The sequence below is a fragment of the Podarcis erhardii genome (genome assembly GCF_964252035.2).
Source record: "Podarcis erhardii genome assembly, chromosome: 6".
NCBI classification, from domain to species: domain Eukaryota; kingdom Metazoa; phylum Chordata; class Lepidosauria; order Squamata; family Lacertidae; genus Podarcis; species Podarcis erhardii.
Window position 1 is genome coordinate 58,988,949 of NC_138510.1, and position 24,754 is coordinate 59,013,702.

Consider the following 24,754-nt stretch of genomic DNA (forward strand, 5'->3'; position numbering starts at 1 on the left):
CCAAGCACTAAACTATAGTTTAGCACTAAATGGATGAGCCTCAACAAATCAGTGGGTTCAGAGACTGCCTTTCCTCTGTCCTCCCCAGAGTTTGTTGACACTTGCCTAAGTCACATTTTAGTATTATGGTGTAAACCAGGTCGCTGACTGGCGGCAAAATTTCATACAGAAAGCTTTCCCAACTCTACCTGGAGATGCCAGGAACTGAACACAGGGTCTTCTACATGCAAAACAAAAGAATTGATATTTGAGCCTACCCCACACTTCCATGCCAATTTACTCTTACCTCAAGATTGTAAAGTACTCTAAAAGTAGACATTCCTGGGGCAAAAGACCTGAAAAGACTTTCAAGTATTGAAGTAGCACTAGGCTGGTGTTGATGCTTTGTAGACAAAGAAGGCGACTTTGAAGACTGGGAGTTTGATTCAGAGAGTAATGTTTTCTGAGAAAAGAATAAGCATAGAGAAATACAAATAAGAAGGCAGATCTGATATAACATGGTTATATAGCCATGATAGCTAGTCTGATATAACATGGTTATATAGCCATGATAGCTAGTCTTTGAAGTCCTGAACTTCCTAAAAGTAATAAAATCTCTTGCAAGCACCTTTTGCTATACTCTATACCAGGGACAGAGGACTCATGGCCCTCTGAATATCACTGGATTACAAATCCATCCCTGACTACTGGTGCGGCCGACTCAGGCTGGTGGAAATTTGACGTCTGGAGTACCACAGATTCCCCATCCCTATTCAATACCATAAAGAGCTATAAAATACAATCTGTAGATTTTTACAAAGTTTATGCCACACCCTTCTTTTTCGATGCACCCCTGTGTAAATACAATTTCTCTTTAATTAGTATCTTTTGTAATTTACATTATTATTTTTTAATAGCTGGCATCCATCTGTCTTGGGAGACAATGGAGGAGTGTGCCTTTGGGGGTGAAGTAAAACTGTTGTAAGGTTGCAGCACGAGAGATATGGGAGAGACATGTTTTGTGAATGCCAGATTAATTTTAACGTAGTTTGCTAACTTCTATGAAACATGTTTAGGACCCAATGACTATTTGCTACTATCCTATATAGGTAGCTAGGCCAGCCATCCTTAAGGGTGAATGTTAAATGAGCCTGTGGCTTAGGAACTTTACGGGTAATAGATTCTGTGCCAACTTTACAGATGAAGCTAGCAAGCTAATACACGGCTGTGCTAACATGGCATTTTTCCTGCCCCAGTGGCGATAAGCACATTAGCCATGCTATCTGAATCCCTAGAAGGAAAGTAATGTGTGCTAAGCAAAGGAATTCCCCCCCCACCCTGCCAAAGCAACACTTCATTAATAATAAGAGAAATAAAATTAATTTAACCAGTGATGGTTCAATTCTTGCTCCACAATGGATAGCATTTCCCCAGCATTTTATAATGCCTACAATTTAATGCCCTACCTGTTTCTTTCTCCATTCCTTTCAATCCCAATCTCAATCAGTAAAACTAGACTATGATTGTGTAGTTAACAGAAAGATATATACCTTTCGTCCAAGAGAATCTAGCTGATCAAGTGCTTCCTGAATAGCTGGGTCAGTAGGAATCAGCAAAAGAAGCCTCCGTACTCTCAAAGTAATCCTGAAGAATACAAGAGACATATAATATACTCAATTTCTGCTGGGCTGGACACTATGTCTACTTGTAAAGGCTTCCAAAATTTATTTATTTTTGCAGCCACAGTATTTCTACAGTGTCTTCAATAACACTACTTACCTTGGCTCTTCTAGGTTCGCAAGCTGGTACAGCATGTCAAACACATTACACACAAGAGCCATTACCACTCCAGGGAGGGATTTTTCCTGAGGATTAAGAACACACAGTTAACTTCCCTATTTCTTAAGCAATTTGTTAGGGTTCTCAATTTTTAAAAATTGAACGATATAAATTTAAAACCTGGCCTAGGGGTGTCAGCTACTTGCCAACACAAGGCACTGAATCCTGTATAGTTCTCTCTCTCTCTCTCTCTCTCTCTCTCTCTCACACACACACACACACACACACACACCTGCAGTGTTGATCTGAAATTCTGCCAAAGAAACCACAGCTTCACATTTCCAATACTTTTAACTTTTATGTACAGAGTGAACCAAAACATTACACCTTGGAATTCTAAACTGTGTCATCAAATATAATGAACAGCAGCAGGGAGGATGCTTTATACTTTTTCCATTTCTGCTTACAGTTAGAACTACTTCAAACAATTCAGATGAATTCATTTCTGAAATGATCACTGAAATCCTGCGTTCATCAAAATCAGATGAGAAAGGTGTGCTAGCAGTTCCTGCTGGATTTATCAAGCATCTCAATTCAACTGGGAAAAAGTGCAGGATCAGTGTAAGTAACTGCATGTAGCACTAGCTCACTTCAGTCTTTCCAACTGATTTTCAAATTCTGACAAACTAATTTTATAAAGATTTGAATCACGACTGACCAATGCAGGGTACAGAGAAATGGAAGATACTGGAAAGCAGTTTTTTAAAGTGAAATGAAACCAACTTAATTAATGAAAAAGTGTCTTTGTGTGTGTGAAATCTATATTTACTCCCCCCATGTTGTACCTGTTCCATTGCATATGATGAACTGAAGACATTACTACTGTTGCTGGAGCTAGTGGAGGAATCAGCAGAGCTTGCTGATGGGGTTCCACTTCCTGATGTCTTTACAGTAAGTGCTTGTTCTTCAGAAAAGCCCAACTGGTGAAGTAGCTTTTGATCTTTATTCACTGTTAGCTGAAATACAATATATTTTCTTAGCTTCTGCAAACCGTACACATCTAGAATATTGATAAAATCATCCTAACATACCAAGCTGTCATTTGCAAATATCTGTATGTTTTCCACAGGAGCATTCAATAGCTTTGCTATCTTCCATCTGACACTCCCTATGATCTCATTGCTATGAGCCTGCAAAAAATGAATTGGAAGTTAGTTCAAGCGCATGAAACATTTCCACATTATCCTGCAAGCCCCATTTACTCAGCATACCCTTGACATTATATATAACACACTCAAAACATATTATTTAGCACATCCCAATGCTATTATATTCTTTGTATCATGGGTAGGCAAACTAAGGCCGATCCGGCCCAATCGCCTTCTAAATCCGGCCAGCGGATGGTCCAGGAATCAGCGTGTTTTTACATGAGCAGAATGTGTCCTTTTATTTAAAATGCATCTCTGGGTTATTTGTGGGGCATAGGAATTCGTTCATTTTTTTTCTTCAAAAAATGAAGTCCGGCCCCCCACAAGGCCTGAGGGACAGTGGCCTGGCCCCCTGCTGAAAAGGTTTGCTGACCCCTGCTTTGCATCAGCACCCAACTCCCTTTTTGCTGAGAATTTTCACACCTTAAATTTGAGTATTTTAGAATACAATAAAATTGCAAGAGCATACCTCTACTGTAAAGGTATCTTTGGTAGATTCATACATAACATTAAGTGTTAAAAGATGTCCATGAAAGGAGGCACCGTGAGGTAGAATAGTACGTGGAACGGAGTAAAGGTCCTACGGAAAGAAAGTGGGGAAAATGACCTTTGACACAAATGATCAAGGAACAATTTAAAATGTAAACTGGCATAAGCTGATCAACTGAACATTTTTATCTGTTTTAGCTGTCACAATGATCCATCCATTATATAGCAAAGATCACCAGTGTTGAAGCAATGATTCTTCAACATCAACTTCGTTGGACTGGTCTTGTTGTGAGAATGCCTGATGATTGTCTTCCAAAGCAACTACTCTATTCCAAACTTAAAAATGGAAAGTGTAATGCTGGTGGTCAACAAAAGAGGTACAAAGACTCTCTCAAGGCAAATCTAAAAAATATAGAATAAACACCGACAACTGGGAAACAATGGCCTGAGAGCACTCCAGTTGGAGAACAGCCTTTACCAAAGGTGTCATGGACTTTGAAGACACCCGAACTCAGGACGCAAAGGAGAAATGTGCTAAAAGGAAGGCACACTTGGCAAATCCACACTGTGATAAACTCCCGCCCAGGAACCAATGTCCACACTGTGGAAGGACATATGAGTCCAGAATTGGCATCCACAGTCACTTACGGACTCATAGTTAAAACCGTGTTTATGGAAGACAATCTTACTCGGCTATGAATGATCGCCAAAGAAGAAGAAGATTGGGCGGTATATAAATTCAATAAATAACACCACCACCACCACCACCAATAATAATAGGAGAACTTGAAGTCTAAACTTAGCATTGCATTTACTGGGCTACTCAAACTAAAGGGACATGGGTACCAAAATGACAAAGACTTCTCTTTTTTTTTACCTCTATAGTGATGACGTAGCGTTCTGCCAACAGCAGCAGTCTCTCAATTATTACAAGCTTCGTTGACCTGGAGATTGCAATCAAAATAAATGGCAGACAGTTGGGTGAGACCTCAGTTGAGCTCCTTGAAAATCCCTACCAGCCTGACAAAAGCCACCAACACTATGCCCTGTGGCCACTATCTGATAGGTGGCCCAAACAAATTTCTCACTGTCAAGGAGTACGCAGAAGCTGGAACTAAGTTTCAAGATGGCAACAGTCAAGGAGTTAGATTTATTCACTTAACATAGAATGCTGGGGAGAAATGTGTGGCTGCCACTCCTCCCCACCATCACCTCTGTAACATTTGATTTAAAAAAGAGGAAGTGTGATGTGATGTCTTCACACTGTTTCACTGTATCTGCTCCACATTATACAATGAAGTGAAGCAGAGCCAGAGAAATTCCGGAACTGGGTCATATCATATTATGCATTCCAAGTAACCACAGGTTAGTGGTGGAGGTGGCAGCAGGGAGAAAAAAAATCATCCTTAACGCATACTTCCAACCCTAGTTTTGCCTAGCGAAAGAAAAGAATGGAGTATAAGTAGTAAACTCAGTCCAGTTTTTCCTAAACTTTTGTTATTTGGGGCTCACATAATTCAAGATAAACCTGGCAACACACTTTATTATTTCACCTAAAAAAGGCTTAAAAAGTGAGGTACAACATACATTTTAAAGAAATGTTAGCAGGGAAGAAGGTGTGAGAGAAGAGCCAATAGCAAAACAGCGCTGCAGATTATTGCGGTTTTTGATGCTATTTTATACCTCCAATTTGCCCTCCTTCCCCTCAGGGCCAGGGGGAATGTGGTCAGTGCTTTAGGAAAATAGCACCAGCTTCTGCACTTGGCTGTATTCCTGGGCCAATTCATCTTTCTATTTATTTAATTAACGTATTGATATCTCACACCTTTCCGTGGTAACAGTAAACTCAAGGAAGCTTACAAATAAAAATACAGATGAGACCAAACAGCAGCAAAAAAAGGGTCACAGAAGCCATATCAGCAACAGAAAACATTTAGATTTAAGATTTTTACAGTGCTGTTTCTGGTTAACTGCAGTCTCACTGTAGACTTCTCCCACTTGCATAAAGGACTACTATGCTGTTGTACATCCCCTGAGAAATACTACAAGTACTACCAGATCTTCTTTAAGCAGCTGTCCAAATCAATTTAATGGAAGTGCACATTATTTGTTCCACGATTACTACACTTGTTTAATACAGGAACAACACTTCTTTTTTGGAACTGGAACAGAGCACCACTTGATTTTCCAAAAGGTAAACTTAGAGTATATTATTTTCCTTCTCATCACAGGCCAGCATAAGTTGAGCAAACCTAAAAAAAGTGTTTACTCAACATTTCTTTTTGTAACCAGAGACTTGCATCACCCTTCTGGCAACTACCTTCTGCAGTGAATCCTATTGCAAGGTATTTAAAAACAAAAACAAAAAACCAGAAACATTCATTTGTGGGGGAAAATACATTGAATAAACCTATCCTTTGTAAAGTGTTTATGTATGATGAAGCTGTGGGTGCCAGTTCTAATTTCGGTAGTTTCTTTGGCCCATATCCATTTCACACACAGACAAGAATACCTGGTTCAGATGTAACATTCTAAAGTTTAGTGGATCAGGAATGTGAGATATGAGACTCCTCATTACTGAGGTTTCTTTTAACAAAAGCAAGTTGGGCAAACTGTGGTTACAGCTAACCACATTAGCATGGTTTAAAGAGGATTTCATACCATGGTTTTGCACATTTTAGCAAGGCATGGTTACGGAAAACTTGTAACTGAAGGAAGGTGTGAGCCTTCAGCACATTCCCAGTCCTCTAAATCAGTGTTTCCCAACCTTGGGCCTCCAGCTGTTTTTGAAGTGCAATTCCCATCATCCCTGACCACTGGTCTTGCTAGCTAGGGATGATGGGAGTTGTAGTCCAAAAACAGCTGGAGGCCCAAGGTTGGGAAACACTGCTCTAAATCATGGTTATCTAGAACAAACCAACATAGATCATATTTATCTATTCCTAAACCAAAACCTTACCTGTATGGAGACTGTACCGATGTTGCCACAGTAGGCATCGCAGTTGCTGTTAGCATTTTAGTAGCTCTTGTGACAGCATGTGTCAGCGTTGGACCACCAAGTGCTGAACTGGCTGCCTAGAATGAAAGAAACATTGTGCTATTTCTGGTGCCGCAACTTCTTCAACACTGAGAACCTAAACTTTGCCTTTTATCTGCAAAGTAATTTGCTAGCGCCAAGGCATAACGGGCAGATATCTCTACAAACCTTCATTTTAATGATATTCAAGAAAGGAGCCCTGTGAATACTCTATCTAGTTAAGATTCTTGAGGGTTATACCCAAGGCAAGGAAACAGGTAACAGATCTCTGACTCTAGGCTCCTGGCTCCAGTTCCAACCATGGCAGGAGAGAGATGGTAAATACAATTCCCCAAAAAAGAATAACTCTACTTGGGTCAAGGGTGGGACAATGTTCAGTGTCCCAGGTAAAGAAAGGGAAAAGAACTGGAGTTGTCTAAGGTCACAAGTCTACCATGCGGTTCCCTGCTGCCCCAGATAATTAGGGGATATAACCCTACATGGTGGCTGCTCCATTACTCCAGCTGAGAAAGGGCTTTCTGTACAGTACAAGGTGGAATGCTGGAAATTATTTTACAATTATGTAAGAATAAAAAAATACAACAGGACATTTTTTTTTAAAGATTGACACTTACTTCTAATCTTGTATAACAATCCGCAATGAATTTCTTATGGAGTGACACTGAATCCTGAAAAGAATGAAAAGTGTTAAACTATATATTAAAAGCATTAATTCACACACATGCAGAGAGAGCAAGAGTGCATACAGAGAACTGCTACTATACACATATTGCTGAATTTCAGCATTAGAATGGGCAGGAGAAAGAGTGTTGGTAATACAAAAACTTACACGGTCCATGTCTCTATTCTGACAACCAAAACCAAGGCTTGCCATATAAATGAACAGCAGTAAGTGCGCGCGCACACACACACACACACACACACAAAATCTCTTCCCCTTCCCTCTTCCTTCCTGTGCAAAGAAGCATGCAGATGCAGAGAAAGAACTTCAACTTCATATCAGTGACAATTTAACTTCAATCAGTGACAAGTTAACTTCAACTTCGAATCAGTGACAAGCTATTAGCTTATAGTTTCATACAAATGCAGCAAACTATCAATTGTCAACAAGTGGAAGCTACTAATCTCTTTCCCCTGTGCATGCAAAGGAAGAGGTGGGATTGCACATTTCAGGGGCAATACTGAGGCATTCTACATTTGTTTACAACAACTTGCAAGGTGGAAGAGTGAGGATAGGGACACAACCTCTGACTCCCCAGCCTTGTCACCCTCCTTGAGCTGGAGGAATAACTTCTTCTGCAGCAGAGAGCCTGCTCTACTCATTTTGGCAACCTGTGAGATTTAGAATCCTTGAAAATCACATGAGGAACCCACATAAATAGAGCAGGCTCTCCACTGCAGAAGCAGCTATCCCTCCAAATCATGGAGAGCAATGAGGATGGGGTGCCCACATGGAGCTACCAGGTTAGTCTTCGCTACCTACTCTCACGTGTTCTTTTAACACAGATGCTGAATGCTGGGTTAGGGTTGTCTGAAGGCAGTCTACATCTCATCTTCTGGGACAAGTACAGCCACCAAAACAATTCAGAGTTGTTACCTTCTTTAGTCTTGGATTTAGATTGATGTAACTATAGTTTATTATTAGCTGAATAGCTTCATTCGCTATTTCCTCATCAGGTGACTCCATTGCGATCTTCCAAATAAAATCCATTCCTATTAATTCCAGTTTTTCTACATGCTAGACAAAATAAAAGAGAGAGAGACTAAGGTTGTTAGCACCCAGATCAGAGTACACTTTTGAAATATTTCACATGTTGCAGAGCTTTATCCTATCACAAACTGAAGATACTATTATTAATTACAAGTAATAGTAATATAAGTACAAATAAAGGTAAAGGTAAAGGGACCCCTGACCATTAGGTCCAGTCGTGACCGACTCTGGGGTTGCGTGCTCATCTCGCTCTATAGGCCGAGGGAGCTGGCGTTTGTCCACAGACAGCTTCCGAGTCATGTGGCCAGCATGACTAAGCCGCTTCTGGCGAGCCAGAGCAGCGCACGGCAACGCTGTTTACCTTCCCGCCGGAGCGGTACCTATTTATCTGCTTGCACTTTGACGTGCTTTCGGACTGCTAGGTTGGCAGGAGCAGGGACCGAGCAACGGTAGCTCACCCCATCGTGGGGATTCGAACCGCCGACCTTCTGATCGGCAAGTCCTAGGCTCTGTGGTTTAAGCCACAGCGCCACCCGCGTCCCTTATAAGTACAAATAAGGACTCCTCTAATTATCTTGGTTAATCCTAGAAAAAGCCCCTCCCTCCCAAGCATGTAAAAGCAAAGAATTTAACTGTGCTCATGGACTGTTTCATATGAGTAAGTTAAAGAAAACTGATCTGAGCCCTAAACCTAATCTTGACTTAGGACAAATTAATGTACTATAGTAGGGTTGCCATATTTCAAAAAGTAAAAACCAGGGCACCCCAAAATTGTTGAGATTATTTAAAGGAACCTCCAAAATTGTTGAGCTTTTGTTAGGGGAAAAAACACGATTTTTTTTTAATTGACTTGCCTAAGATCCAGGACAAAGTGCTGCCTTTCAGAAATTCCCCTGGATGTCAATTCCGCCTTTGAAATCCCAGTAATGCCAGGGAAAATCCGTAACTATAGCTTTGAAGAGCCACATTCTAACTGCCACTTCCCAATGGTCACTATTTTATAGAGCACACTATTTTCCAAATAAACTTGCCAGCTGTGACCTATGAACTGCACTAGAACAAGTTTATAGAAAGCTGCTTACCAGCTGAGTTCCTTGACGTTTCAATCGATGATCACAGAGGTTCACATTTTCAAAAAAGGTCTTAAACAAACCAAAACCTGTTTTTAAAAATTAACATTTTAAGGGAATTCTGCTATTTTAATTTAAACAAACACAGAAACATTACTCATGCAAAATAAAAGCTTTAAAGTCTGACTTCATTAGTCTCTGAAGCTGTTTGCAATCTTCAGCCGTTATCAAGCCCCCCAAATTTTATTCTAAGATATCTGACTATTATACAGAAGGCTGATAAAACAAAAATACTTACATACCATTCATAGTGATTTCATAAGACTCCAATTTAAGAATTTTTTCTTTAAAAAGCTGCTGCTGCACATCACTCTCGAGATCGTGCTGCCCCTTTGTAAACCATTCAAAGCACATCTGTGAAAAGAGTTTACACTATGGTTCACATTCTGGTTTTAAATGATATATTTTGCATTGCTCTAAAATATCTGACATACTATGGTTTACTCCACGCACCAGAATTTGTTTGAGGATTGCTAACAATTTAAGAAAAATCTAGTATCCGTATGATTGAGAATGAACAGCAATTTTTGTCTACTCCCGATAGCCCCTCAAACATTCCTAACAGCACTTGATTTTTCTACAGATTTGTGAAACGATTTTGTTTTCCTAGTGTGTTTCGATTTTAGCCCCAGATCATCTTTAGGATACATTGTTTCCAAGTAAAATTAGTGCTACATTTATTCCAAGGACATTCAACAGCAGCATCTCACCTCTCGATCTAGTTCACAAACATCTTGGCCTGTCACAAGGCATTCCCAGATTTCCCGAGCACGATTCCATCCTAAGTAAAGCGTAGCTTCTTGGAGAAAAAATGCCAGAAATTTGAGATGTGCCTCCAAGTACTGAAAAGGAAGCAAACACAAACTGCAATTAACAGACCTTTATGAAACATTTTGCAAATTTGAGGTTTGAGAGATTCAAGCTCACTGCCTCAGTAAAGAGACAAGTTGCTTCTATACAGGGCTAGCCCCAAATGATCTGGTTTGAACGTCACAAGTTTGCTTACCTCCCGATACGTGTATCGGCAATCCACTAAGGTTGCTCCTGACAGGCCCCCAGGACCTGCCACGGATGCGGCCAATCGGTGGCATGCTATTAAGCTGCTTGTCACCAGCTTCACTATTTCAAAGTTTTTCTTCAGATCCTGAATAATGCTCTTGGCAGAAGTATTGGAAAAGATGTGTTAAGCAGAGCATTACAACATGTGCAATTAGACTTTCAAGGCTCGAATACAAGTTTCCCTCGCTGCACCCCCCGGCCATCTATTCAATCAGGGCCTCAAAAGTCTCATAATTTCTATCCTCATTCACCACAGTTTCCAGTCATGACACTAGTCGTGCAGAAAGAAGTACTAAGCATTTCAAATATATACTTCAGTTAGCACAGCACAAAATTGTGCGCTTTCGTTTCCAAAGCCAAATCTGAACTTACTATGAATACTTAGCATTAAGAATGACACTAATATGACATGGCATTGTGACAGTGATTGCTTTGCTCAAAGAGGAAGTCTAAGTCTGATTTCTATGTAGCAGACCTAGGGTTTGATAGTTGTTTTTCACATCAGTTCCCTACACAACAGGTGCCATGTTAAAGGGAGAAAGTTAAGAAGAGGGGGGCTAAATACAAAGACAATTCTGGATTCAAGGATGAGACTTTAGGCCCACAGTGTCAGCCAATACATTTCCTCTACTTAGTAGAATTTAATCAAGAATTACACAAGTAAAGTTTAATAAGGTTAAAAGGATAAAATACTGGGTAACCTTACAAATATAAAGTATTGATGCAGAGCTGAAAAACCCTAATTAAATCATAATTATCTGGATCAACAAAGTAAGTAAGGCTAGGGTCTGATACAAGCTTTCTAAAGGATAGCTTTTTAAAAAAATGTTAAGAGGAGAGGGGGATACAAAGATAAAATGGGAAATAATGGAAGATCCTGCTGATGGAGGGTGGGGTCTGAGGAAAAGCAGCTCAATATAAGACAGCCTTTATTGCGGAAAAAAAAGGAAAGCCAGAAGAACATCTTTAATCAGAACTAATATATCCGACCACGCCAGAGTTTACAACATGGTATGTGAACTTGTGAGTTACACCAGACCAGATATTCGGACACAATCTGAATAGTGGGAAATAGCTATTTCTGGGAGATCCTACTGCTGACAGCTCTTAAGACCACCCAAAGAAACACATTCCCCCCCCCCTTTCACACATTCCCCCCCCTCTTTCACACATTCCCCCCTTCTTTAAAATCTAGCTTGAGAGAGTGAGTTGCATGCTGTATTGAGTACATAATAGTGTTTTCTCAATTAACAGAGCCTAAAATTACAACAATTTGTATGCTAGGGCCTGCAAAAAAAATTGAGGTTAAAAAGTGGTCCTCAAATTTGTAAAGGCTGGGAACCACTGATCTATACACTGAAATAACAAACAAACATTTTCAGGTCCCAAGTACCCAAACCCTCAGTATTCAATGTTGTCTCTGAACGCATCCCATTTTTTAGATTCATTCCCTCCTGATATTTTCCCCTCCTGATCGTATCAATCCACACAAGACACAATTTTGTATCAAAAATTATCTTACCTTATCTTGCTTTTGGTAGGTCTGCTTAATAAATGAGCGTGTGATTTCATGGAGCTGACGTAAAGCTGGTACCACCCACACAAACTGAGGATTATTATGTTGGGATGACTATTAGGAGAAGGTACAGTAATAGATATGCTTAGTAACAATGACTGCATAAACATTCCAAGTTTTATTCCCCATTCTAGATTACTTTTGTAGTCTGTACTATAGCTATTCCTCAGTTCCACAAAATCCAGTATTTAGTTCTCTATGTAATATATATAGATTACATTGTGAAGGACACGTGGATCTATTTGCAAATTTCATTCTTGCAGCTTCCCCACAGCAAACAGTCACTCCTTTTGGCAGAAACAAAGGCAAGATACTGGCTATGACTTTCACAAGAAGCAAACTGATACACACACTCTCCCTTTTCAAGGCGTCCTGTGAAACTTGAGAACTAATGAATGTGCCAAGCTTTGGGGGCGGGGGGCACAGAATATACATTCTGAGAGATAAGGCAAACTAACCCTCTTGATGTCTTCTATGCATTTGATGATGTAGCTTCTTTTTATTGCCTCCTTCACTGCATATGCATCACTAAGGATTGTCAAATGCTCCTCCAAGGCTTGTTGAATCAAACTGCTGGGCAATGTTGGAAGATGAGCCAACTCCCAGAGAACCTCAAGAACCTACAAGGATATACACACACAGATAAATATCAACATTCATTACAGAAGTTAGCCTCCATGTTAACTCTTATAAGTGGAATTTATTACTCATGCCTTTCCAGTGGTTGTCTCTACACGTGCTTCCCGACCAATACGTCCTATCAAGCTTAGCAGCTTCTGTCTCACTCTATCACTCTCAGATTCCCAACTCTACAAAAGGGGAGAGAAGGGGGGGAATGAATAAAGACAAAACAAAAAACAATTTGAGTTTCAACTGGGCCAAGCTTTGGCTATCCATATTATGATCTTTAGATCCAAACAGTCTTCAAAAGATATATTTCAGTTTCTTGCTGTAGTTGCCTCACCTTCTGAATAAGGACAAAGAGATGATTGAGCTGGTCTGAGCTGAACTTGACAGCAGCTGCTGCAATAATGGTGTGGATGTTCTCTATTACAGTTGACGGCTGTCCTGACTTTAAGGAGGAGAGAAAAACAACCGTTAAAGAGACAGCTATGAACAAAGGTGAACTTGAAAAAATGATCATAGATGTATATTAAACAGAAAATCTGCAATCTTAGGCATTCTCACCCACTGAAAACATAGATGTTTCTGATTAAACATGCTTAGGTTCACACTGCGTATTATCAAGCAAGAATGAGGAAGACTGTAGCCCCATCTTAGAGACTGCAAGAAATACCACACTGACAACTTTGTGGTTTTACATTCAGGTTTTGGACACAACAAAGGAAGTATTTGTATTCTGTGAAAGGTTTTATACGAAGTGTGAAGGGCAGATACCGTTTGCTAGGTGTGTCATTTAGTAAACTGATTACTAATTCAGAAGCGCTTTCTGTTTCAGGCTCTGGGTATTCTGGAGGCTAATGGAACCAGTAGAAATGCAGGCATTGTGTAACTACTACATAATTAAATAAAGATGAATCATTCATTCATCTCTAAGAAAAGATAGTGCTTTTGAGTACCTTGGAAGGTAAAATTTCAGAAATAAATGCTCAAGCCATGTCAGAAAGGACTCACAATCCTTCAGGAAGGCTGAATTGATTTGTTCGAAATCAAAAGAAGTTGCTGACATAGGTGCTAACAACCCTTATATGAATGCAGATTAGCACAGTATTTGAAATTAACATTCTAAAGGTAATGCAAATATGAAGACTGTATGGAATACTGAGCTGCTAATTTATCAACCAAACTATTGGTGCTACATATTGCAACAAGAAATATACTTGTGAATGGGCAGTGTGCAAATATTATTTGTTCTCATATACAAAGTTAACGTATGGCCAAAATCTAAAGAAATGAAGTCACCTTAAAATATTGTAGCAGTAGTTTTAGTTATAAGTATCCTATGTAATGTTGAGAGACTGAAAACACATTGAACCACAGAAGTCATCCATTTAGAATACTGGAAATTGTGTGCTTAAAAGCAGTGGACTTCACAACTTTCTACATCAACTCAACCTGCATCCCTGCTATGCTGTGGCATTGATTTGCAACTCACCTTAGTCAGTCACAACGCACCCATGTCCTAGAGTACTGGAAAGGGATAGACTACAAAGACATTCTATAATGTGTGATATTCAGAGACACACAGAGCCTTAAGATCTCTTTTTTTAGAACATGTCACAGGTTTGTCAGCAGAATGAGTGTGCTCAAAATAAATGATGAAGTACGTCACATTGTTGCAACAATGCCAGAAATAAAGAGCTTTGTCACCATTTTACAGACTACTGCATATTTATAAGCTTAATGCTGTGTGGATATTCTAAAGACGCCCATATCTAGTTATAAAGTAAATTGGAGTGGTGATCCTTGTGCTCATTACATTTCTGCACTCCAGAAATTTTCCAGCACAAATTTTCATGCAGAATTTTTCCATTAAATTTATGAATAACCATAAATTGAGGTACAGAGCAGGCCATAGTTTCTTAACATATTCAGCGCACAGGAAGATTTGACATAGTTGCTTCATATAAGAGTACTAAAATTAATCAGTGAGGAGGCAGGGAAGGGAGAGAACATGCAGCCTTTAACACTTTTGTGAAATTTGAATGAACATCGTTTCTGCAAAAAAGAAAAGTGATAGAAGTGCCCTTGAAGATAAATGAATTACTAGAGCTCTGTTTATCAAAGTGCAATAACTAAATTAAGTAACCAAATAATGTAATGGTGTGTGGGAGGATGGATGGACTGAATAAAATGTACAGATATGCAAAGGCATGTGGGTGTCAAAGAAATTTAGCAAAGCAATTAAAAAAACTAGCAGTTCTAAACTAGGACAAAAAATAATAATCATACATCTCTCAATGTTTTCTCTTTCACACAGAATTTGAAGAGAGATACAACTAGAAACAAAAGAGATGAAACTAGAAGTGTAAGATTCTATTTTAGTTTAATTTTTTCCAGGGCCTCAGCAAATGTGATCACCATACTGTTTGCTTTCTTGCTCATATAGCATCAGAGTGTGGTTGTCACACATCTTCTTGGAAACTTGCATAAGGCAGATTACTGGTCAGCAGGACATGAACAAGGTATGTCTTATGAGGTTTGGGAAAGTCACAACACAAGATAAAGATGTCAGGACTTAATATGGTGATAGGAAAGTACTGAGAAGCATGCATTGAAACAAACTCTGCTCTCTGCTTGTGGCATATTTATGTGATTGCAAATAACATAACATAAAATAAAATAAAATAAAAAAATGATTCACTGAGGTGAAATTTCCCATGGGCAAGTTGTTTAACAGGATGACCTACTGGACTCCTTCGAATCCTAGGATTGATGCATCTATTTAGCATCCACGAACACAACTTCCTGCCATGAGTCCTAATTCTGTAGAATAACACATACTCCATCTCCATGGATATCTATCGTATGATCAGTCACACTATTATTATCTGCTAAATTTGGATAGGTTTGGGATCTTTATACATGCACCTGAAAAAGACATTCCACAAATGCTGTCAAAAGAATTTCAAACTCTGAGTCATACTGCTGCACATCCTCACCTGTATTCTCCATATTTTTGTCAGCTCATCTAATGATAACTTGCTGCCCAGGAGTTCAATAATTCCTTTTATACGATCACAATATTGTGCTTGGTCTATGTTACCTAGTCAAAGAAACAGGACAGTGAGCCTAACCAGAAGGAATGCCTTAATCAAGTCTTTGATATGGTAATAACAAAATATATACTCCTTCAAAACAACTAAGAAGAGGTTCAGTAACGTGAAGATCTATTTTTCTAACAACCCTCTCCATCTCATTCACTACACAACTAAGGCCCTTAATATTTTTAAAAATGCCCTTTCTTCCCCAATGGATTGGTGCTGGTAGCACCCAAGATATTTCTAAAAATACCAGAGAATTTGAAAGACTCATTAAAATATGAACTTTTACCAGGAATATCTACACCAAAATATTCAGATACATGAATGGTTCAGACAAAGTGCTGTGTTTTAGCATTACGAGTCTTAGCTCACATACTTTATTCTCATACTCTGGTGTGGCTGCAAAAAGTACACAATTTTAGCATCCATCAGTTTTTTTAATCATCCAAAGCCAAACAACACTTCATCTTAACAATGGTTAATTGAAACAAGCCAAGTTTCTAAACTATGGTTTGTGTCAATCGACCACTGTTAAGATAAACCACAGTTTACCTGGGTTTGGACAACATTCTGAATTTATTTTAATCATGTAAGTAGAAGCTTCACATCATTTCCTTGCAGCCAACCTGGCGGAAGAGGAGCGAGGCAGCATGCAAGTACAAGGCTCACTTTCATTAACACCAAACATAGTTTAGCACACCTTCTGACTGCAACCACAATATCAACTTTCTTTCTGTTCAGAAATGCAGCAGGATATTAAAAACTTACCTTCTAATGCAATTGAAAGAACAGAGTTTTCTACTAGCCAGTTTAATAACCGATCTGTATCTATTGCGTTCTTTACTGATTTGGATACAGTGCTGTCTTCAATAAGTTTTGTTACCTAAAAATTAACACAGTGTCACTCAGAGGATTTGTAACAACTAGATATATCAATAGCCAAAGTGTGTAGGAAATAAAATAAATAAACTTGAAAGTTAGTTGCTATATGTATGGGTGGTTCTTGGGAAGGCTGTAAATATGTGTCTTCACTGTGAAGGTTTGCAAGGCCTGAAACACTAAATACTTGAAGATCCAGGGAATAAGCAAAACTATATCCTATTTTTCATTACTGCACTGAGCAGTGCCCAGCTCTGTAAAATCATTAATATTTCAATGGCCTCATGAAAAGTTTATTAGGCCTTTTAAATGCACACTAACACCATATATTTGCCACTTATTCCATAAGTGAACTTCAAATGGATTTATAGCCATGGATAGAATCTAAGAATCTTTTGATTCCTCCTATGCCTCTGAATTTTCTCTTTGAAAGCTTTATGATCCAAATCAGCAATGGTTATCATTAAGTTGCTATGGTTAATATGAGCTAGAGGACTAGCCTTTAACTACTGGATCAGGACCCATTCATGGGCTGCAGCCTGATCCATGGTGGCTCGCAAGAGGAGCACCACCACCATGCACGTATATGGTAAAAGATCAATAAAATGGTTGCCAAATGAGTGTTTGGGATAAAAGTGTGTCCTAGATCTGCGAAAGTTGTAAATACCCGATTGTGAATGTCAATCTAATCAGTTGAAGATTTTAGCATAGCAAACTTACTTCTTTGAGAGAGTTCATTTTTGCACTGAAGTGTGGCGATTTCAGCATACGCAACAGGATATCTAAGCGCAGGTCATCTACTACTGTTACCAAGTCAGGTTGGAATCGCATGCAAAGGAGCTTGATGGCAGACAAGAGTTCAGGGATACTGACCAGCCTCTGCAAAACATAAGAATTATGAGTGCTTTTTAGAGATCTCAGTGATGAATTCAAGTGGCAAGGAAGATACCACCTAAGTTCAGGCAGCCTTTAAAACTGTATGTGTAGGGCTGCCATATTTCAAAAGGTGAAAATCCGGACACAAAAGTTGTTGAGCATTTTTCTGGCAAAAGTTATTAAGCTTTTTTTAGTTTTGTTTGTCTATAAAACAAGCTTTGAAAAAGCAATAGCTATACAAGATTTGAACCTCCTATAACAAAGAGTGCTGATTTGCAACTATTGTGGATGTAGACCAGACATAGGCAAACTTGGCCCTCCAGATGTTTTCGGACTACAACTCCGATCATCCCTAACTAACAGGACCAGTGGTCAGGGATGATGGGAGTTGTAGCCCAAAACATCTGGAGGGCCGAGTTTGCCTATGCCTGATGTAGACTGCTACATGGAAGCAACCATTCTAGCAGGGCCACTCCACCAGCTCCACTAAAAGACTTGCTTTATCGGGCTCTTCCTGTCCCTGAACAATTCTATTCCATGCTGTCATTATAGAAATTACTATTTATTTGCTTTTTAAATGGGTATCCTGAGTTTCCTCTTCCTTCCCAAGCCCTTCTTTCTTGTGCATCATGTGTTTTAGACTGTAAGTCTGTAGGCAGGCACTTTCCTGTATTAACTGACTGCATGTAAGTAACCCAGCTGAAGAGCTGGGTAAACATGTTCTAAATAAATCATAAATATAGAACAAATTACTTTATAAAGGAAAGTGTGTACTAAGAACACTGCAGCTGACAGCATTAATGGCTAAATCTTCTAATGCTGATTATTTGTCAAGTGTCATTACAAGTGTTTCACCAAGCATTAGTTAAGTACACACATGCTTTTAAGCATGGGAGCAGCAGCATTAGCTAATGGAACGTCAGTTTTACACTTTCAAATTGCAGTTCAAGTTGTAGGTCATATCTGAAAAATCAGGTTTTACCTTGTCTTTCAGGTCCTTCTCTTCAACATTCTGTACATATTTAATCATATTATGAATTACTGGATCCAGCATGGGCTGTAAAACAAGAAATAGGCATTTTGTATGTTAAAAAGAAATGTATCTCCCCGCTCCAAGGGCTTCCTTGAAATGGAAAACTTTTATTCCTGCACCCTTCGGAAGATCAGGGAAGTTTCCCCAAGTGGGATTTAATGTGGTGCAGAAAACAAAAATTGCAACCACTCTCCCCTGAGCAGAAGTATATTCCACTCATGCTCAGAACATAAGCCTTATGCTAGTGTTCCATTATTTGACACAAACTAGGTACAATTAAAATAGATGTAAGCCAATTTGATGTGAGTATATGTGAAGTAAGGAAGCAAACAAATTAATTAATTATAAAGTGTTGTATCCACTGATTGCCTGAGTGGAAACTGCTCACTCAACCAATCTTTTCACCCCCGCCCCTGTAGACCCCTGAACAACATCTCTGGAGGGCTTTCCTATGGGCTGTGTCATAGGCAACTCTCCCTAAAATGGGCAAAGGAAGCAAGGTTTTTAGTGCCCAATTTCAGACAACACCCCCCTTACAGGTAAACAGCCCACATTGTTCAATGAAGTCCTCCAGAAAGGCTTTTTAAGTGTCTGTAGGGAGGAGAAAGATCAGTTGTACAAACAACCTTCACATGTGACTGTTAGATACTTCCCAATGTAAAAATAAATACAAATCTATACTGGGGTGGGCAAATGTTAGATTAGGACCTACTGATTGATCTCTGGGTGGGTTAAAGTAGAACAAGGATTTCCAACTCCCAATTGTTTAATAATGGCAGCAAAATGACCCCCCCCCCATTCAACTGCTGGAGGAGTGGATTTTTATGTGGAAGGACTGCAAACTCAGTTCTGTCACTAAAAACAAATTCCAGGGTTCAGAATTATTTAATTCTAAGTGTACAAATTGGATCTCACAGTCCGCCCACCTCCAATCTGTCCTATAAAGGTATCTCGCAGATTATCTAGAGTTATCCCAAACTGACTGTTGTTTTTAACAATAATAGCATCAATGTTAATGTGAGCATCATTTGGTGTTATTATATTATTATAATATTATGAGTTTCAAAACAAGTATTTTGCAGATTCATTACCTGAAAAACAAACATAAGGCATAGGGCAATGAACCACACTTGTTTCACTTTTTTAAAAAAAGCTCAGAGCAAGTTACTAATTGTACATAATTTTAAAGAGAAAGTTACCTGTACTACCGAAGAACTGAGATACTCTGCGCAAACCCCCAAAGGCTGAACTAAAGAAGATACTGCCTAGAAGAAAAGAAAGCATTTGAGAACATACACAGAACAGACCCGAGGCAAATACCACAAGAAGGGACCAAACTGGTCCCTAGCATATGAGACTAAGACAAGAGAATGGTATTTGATAAAACAGACAGATGAACATGGCTAGTATAGTTTTGCTTGACGACAGCAGCAGCAAATACAGCCTAAAGGTAGTGCAATGAAGCACACCAATTCACACTACAGTTTTAGAAGTTGTGTTTGCTTCACCCAGCACATCTTGAGACTAAAATATTACTTCAGTTCCACAACAGCAGAAAATTCATAAGTATTGAACAAGAGCCATCTACTGTGAAAGATTCATAAAACAAAGGGAAATGATCTGGATTTTAACTTACCCCAAGTTCAATATCTTCTGAATGAAGCTTAGACTGAATTGCAGAAAATCCACCTAATTCTGCAAACTAAATAAGTATACAAACAACACCGTCAAAGACATGAACTATATAAATAAAAGTAGTGTGATAGGTCTCAGAAACAGGCATGAATAGATGAGCATTTCCTTCAGTTGTCCACCACAGGAAAGTGTATCAGGAAGGTATGCTGAGTCTAAGGATTTTACTATTTCAGTAATGGAGGTAAAGGTACAACAATTCTCATAGGAGGATAGGAAAACTACTAGTGCAGTTCTCTCTGTCAAAGACTCATATTTTTCTGAAGTTCACCTAGAACACTCAGTTCAATGGCATTTCACAGGTAAATTGATGACAAATCCCTTTAAGAGGTAAAACTATTTTTCCATATGCATCATACATTTCTTCTTACTCTATTACAGCTCCAGATAAATGATGAAAACTGACACATGAACATTTTGCAAGAATAATGCTGCATACATGCACATGTGTGCACACACATACAAAATGAGCCTTGGAAGCCTCTCCACAGAACTCTAGCCTCTCCCTCATATTTGGTGCTAAAAATACTCATCCTGCTGACAAAAACATTCACCTCTCCCATTGTACAAGTGATATCCGCTCTTCATTTCCCTTCAAATACTTCCCATTCCCTTCAGTTACCACTATAAATTCATCCACTGGATATCATTTAAAAATACATGCCTATATATGATCCTCATTCTTCCAGTGCTAACATCCTTCACTGACGGAAGTCCTCTTGCTTTAAATTACAACCCATTCATTCTCTTTTGTGATCTCCCTGAATATGGACATGGTGCTAACTCTTCCACTTCAGATCCTTCCTCAAATGTATCTTATTATCCCCGTATGTCTTTTGACCAACACTTTCACTCTTATTTCCAACTTAATCTCAGCTTAAATATTTTTAACTGTATTGCTTCACAGTCATTCTTCTCATCCTCTTTTCGTCCCCCACCCCACCCCAGGAACTAGTTTTATTTTTGTTTAATGAGAGTCTTTATAGTGCCCTATATGTGTAGATGGTTCAGAATAAATAATGCTTTATCATTTACTTACCCTATTCACTAAGTCCACTAGCCATCCATGTGGTTCCTAGCCAACAGAGATGTTAACAAATTAGTAGCATTTCCCCCACAAGGATACTTTGTAAAATAATGGTGTTTTAATTGTGTGTTTCATTTAGAGCTCTAGATTACTTCACGCATGACTGGTCACTGCAAATACAACACATGCACTGCCTGCCAACAACTGCTCAGATAAGGCACATAACATTTCTGGATGAGATGGTTAGCACTATCCACTTCCCAAACATTGCCTAACCTATTATAATATATTATGGTCTATGAGTCTATGATTCTATGGCAAGATTAGGATATGGAGTTGGTGACACAGAATCAGTTATATTTATAATCCATAATGGAGTACAGTGGTGCCCTGCAAGACGAATGCCTCGCAAGACGAAAAACTCGCTAGACGAAAGGGTTTTCCGTTTTTCGAGGCGCTTCGCAAGACGAATTTCCCTATGGGCTTGCTTCGCAAGACGAAAACGTCTTGCGAGTCTTGTGAGTTTTTCCCCTTTCCCCCCCTTTTTCTAAGCCGCTAAGCCGCTAATAGCCGCTTAGCCGCTAATAGCCGCTAATAGCCGCTAATCCGCTAATAGGGGTGCTTCGCAAGACGAAAAAACTGCAAGACGAAGAGACTCGCGGAACGAATTAATTTCATCTTGCGAGTCACCACTGTAGAAGGGTTTTTTATTTTTTAAGGAATGAAATTAGAAGCAATATTTTGGCACCAATAAGCTCAATGCTGCAAAAGTGTCTAAAAAGTCTCATGACCGAATTTTTATTTATCCATTTATCACTTCCTTATATCACTTCCTTAGCCACTATTCAGATCTAAAAGGACTGGAAATTATCACACCCATACGACAGTCTAAACCACAGCTACAGTGTGGTCACCACTAAGATCTAGAAGAGAGCACTGTGGTTGGAGTGGTAATTAAACCCTTATTATAGTCAAAGTAGCAGAAATAATAGCACACCAAAGGCTACTGTCAATGAGACAGATTGATAAATTGTTAGATATGGGAAAGGGGGTGGGGAGGAAATGGCAATGTTTATTTCAAGTGACACATATATTGCACTAAAACACAACTTAAATTCTGTCTGACTTCTAGTAAGAGACCTGAAGTGTACACACTTACCTTCTGGAAAGTAGATATGGGTGAGACAGCATACATATTGCCCTCTCCAAATACTTCTGCCCAGTTCCTTTGGCATACTTTCATTCGGTTCTTGAAATGGTACTCATTATCAGGATTAAGAGCCTAGAGCGAAAGGTGTGACAAGAAAGCAGACATATAGGATTAGCAATTTTCCAATGTAAAACACATTTGGATCAAGTGGCTTTTCATCAGGTTTTCCTTCCTAGGAAAGAAAAGTGTTTGAACATCAAGAAGTACATACACTTTTGCAGAAGCAGGACCAGATCTTCAGAGTGAAGAAATAGAAGACATAGTTTTAGTATCTCAAAACCAATTTTATTTGACAAACACTGGGTGGCTATTGGAGCCTAGACTGGCGAAATTCATTGCTTCGGATTTTGTTTATGTAGATATTAACATGGATGCTTAACTTTGGCTTTTAAAATGAAAAGTGAAATATTGTGAGTGAAACCTCAAAAAGCAGCCCTATACCAGGTTAGAGTGTTTGCTCATCTGCTCTAGTATGGTCTATTCTGACAAGCACCAGCTCTTCAGGGTCCCAGACAGAGGGAGATCTTTCCCATTGCCTACCATCTTATCCTTCTAACTGAAGATGCCAGAAATTGAACCTGGGATCTTGAGATTGCAGACTATGTGCTCTACCACTGAGATATGGTCACTCCCTCTTCACATTTCTTAAAAACAGTAAACTGACAAGTTTAAAGTCATTGCAGACAGTGGAATACCAAGTGTCAAAGCGAAGTACGAACATACATCTTGCTAAGTAATTAATTACATTCTCTATAGTTTAGAACCTAAGTGGTTTTAATTTCCAAATATACAGGAAAGCCAAGGTTTGGAGCAGTTCTTGAAAAATGACACAACAGCCATAACTATGGTTTGTCAGTTCAGACATGGCAAACCAGAATAGTACAAGCCATGGTTCAAAAAACCACTTCAAACTAGGTTTCTTATTCTGGTTCAATGGGTGATGTCTTGTCAATTCAGTATGTCTTGTCAATTCAATATGTCTTGTCAATTCAAACATCACACTAAGTCATAGTTAAAAGCTTCCTTAATCATGATTTGGCGGAATGTATTGAGTATGCAAATATAACCAAGAAATGTCTTTTCTAGATTTTACATTTTAAAAAGCCATGCGTTTAGGATGAACAGATGTTCAGTTGTAAGATTTTCATGCTGAATAGCCTTGAGATCAAGTAACTGCAATACCATTGTGAGTACAGCGAGAAGACCAACAGGGATAGGATCTTGCTTTATCCTCTCTGCAGCCAGATCTACTAGTAGCATCAACATGTTGTAGATTCCCTCATGGATTTCGGTACCCCATTTATGAACAGCGCTTGATGTCAACAGCTGCAAAGGAGCACAGTATGTGTTAAAATGCTGACATGGATCTACAAGGGGGAAGAGAGTACCTTTTTGCTAGCCTTGAAATGCTTTTGGAGCTATCTATTTAGCAACAAACAACTTCTGAAGGCAGATTTTAAACCTGGAAAGAACAGCCGGCATCTACCTTAGCTCCCCATCCCAGTTTTAAGAAGATTCCATTTTTAGGCACAGAATATTTAGAGAACACAATATCTTCAATACATTCCAAGACCAGAGGTGGCTAGGAGAATATCTTCACTTGGCATAACCTCACTAATCCACTTTTAAAAACCCCAAACAAACTCCTGTCCTTATTCCTACAAACTTTTCTCAATAGCCCCATTCTCCTGTCCCCATTTGCTGTCCCAATAAAAAATGACCTATTTTGTAGAACACCACAAAACTGCTGCAACATGCCAAAGAAAAATCAAATGCAGCTCTTAACTCTGCAAATTAAGTGGAATAGCACAATAGTATTTGTCAACCATGTCCATTATTGTAACTTGCCCTCTTGCTCCTTACTTGCTACAGTATCAGAATGTAGCAAGCTGCCACTTTATGAGTTATATACCGCCTACTCTCCGATCTACAGCACTAGATAGAATCCACTGTAATTTTCTCTTATACCTACCTTTTTAAATGCTTCAGGCATACATCTGTCCATAAACCTCCTGCAGTTTTCATCAGAATCCGAAAGCCCTTATTTAAGGAAAAAAGGAGGAGTTAGGATCCTGCAAAGTTTTGCATGCTATGGACTGAAGCTCACAGGGCTACCAAAACAAGATTTTTGTTGGTTCACACAAACACCACTACTGCATACCAATTATTTTAATAATGAAGAAACTCAAAGAAGTTATAGTTTTAATAAGGAGAAATGAATGAAATAAAACAGTGCAGATTTCTAAAAGTCAACACAGAAGCAACAATGCTTTCTAAAGCTCCATATTTTTGTGCTTAAAAGGGGCAAGGTATTGCTCACAAAGGCCAGGATCCAGAATACTAT

At 39.0% G+C, this 24,754-nt stretch overlaps 1 protein-coding gene across 2 annotated transcripts in view; it reads right to left on the reverse strand.

Moving 5' to 3' along the window:
- USP24 (ubiquitin specific peptidase 24) overlaps positions 1 to 24,754 on the reverse strand; it is a 72,186-nt gene that overhangs the window by 31,672 nt on the left and 15,760 nt on the right. For both annotated transcript variants that reach the window (XM_081867089.1, XM_081867090.1), the window contains exons 3-30: positions 24,383 to 24,450; positions 23,593 to 23,736; positions 22,360 to 22,482; positions 21,213 to 21,248; positions 20,118 to 20,183; positions 19,681 to 19,746; positions 18,431 to 18,505; positions 17,293 to 17,451; positions 16,462 to 16,576; positions 15,592 to 15,695; positions 12,933 to 13,040; positions 12,682 to 12,777; positions 12,427 to 12,588; positions 11,915 to 12,022; positions 10,340 to 10,489; positions 10,044 to 10,175; positions 9,576 to 9,687; positions 9,286 to 9,362; positions 8,090 to 8,230; positions 7,107 to 7,160; positions 6,415 to 6,530; positions 4,333 to 4,399; positions 3,436 to 3,546; positions 2,850 to 2,948; positions 2,604 to 2,774; positions 1,759 to 1,844; positions 1,530 to 1,623; positions 287 to 442 (exon numbers count right to left, since the gene is read on the reverse strand). In XM_081867089.1, the coding sequence (XP_081723215.1) occupies positions 287 to 442; positions 1,530 to 1,623; positions 1,759 to 1,844; positions 2,604 to 2,774; positions 2,850 to 2,948; positions 3,436 to 3,546; positions 4,333 to 4,399; positions 6,415 to 6,530; positions 7,107 to 7,160; positions 8,090 to 8,230; positions 9,286 to 9,362; positions 9,576 to 9,687; positions 10,044 to 10,175; positions 10,340 to 10,489; positions 11,915 to 12,022; positions 12,427 to 12,588; positions 12,682 to 12,777; positions 12,933 to 13,040; positions 15,592 to 15,695; positions 16,462 to 16,576; positions 17,293 to 17,451; positions 18,431 to 18,505; positions 19,681 to 19,746; positions 20,118 to 20,183; positions 21,213 to 21,248; positions 22,360 to 22,482; positions 23,593 to 23,736; positions 24,383 to 24,450 (2,996 nt within the window). The remainder of the gene's footprint in view (positions 1 to 286; positions 443 to 1,529; positions 1,624 to 1,758; positions 1,845 to 2,603; positions 2,775 to 2,849; positions 2,949 to 3,435; positions 3,547 to 4,332; positions 4,400 to 6,414; positions 6,531 to 7,106; positions 7,161 to 8,089; positions 8,231 to 9,285; positions 9,363 to 9,575; positions 9,688 to 10,043; positions 10,176 to 10,339; positions 10,490 to 11,914; positions 12,023 to 12,426; positions 12,589 to 12,681; positions 12,778 to 12,932; positions 13,041 to 15,591; positions 15,696 to 16,461; positions 16,577 to 17,292; positions 17,452 to 18,430; positions 18,506 to 19,680; positions 19,747 to 20,117; positions 20,184 to 21,212; positions 21,249 to 22,359; positions 22,483 to 23,592; positions 23,737 to 24,382; positions 24,451 to 24,754) is intronic.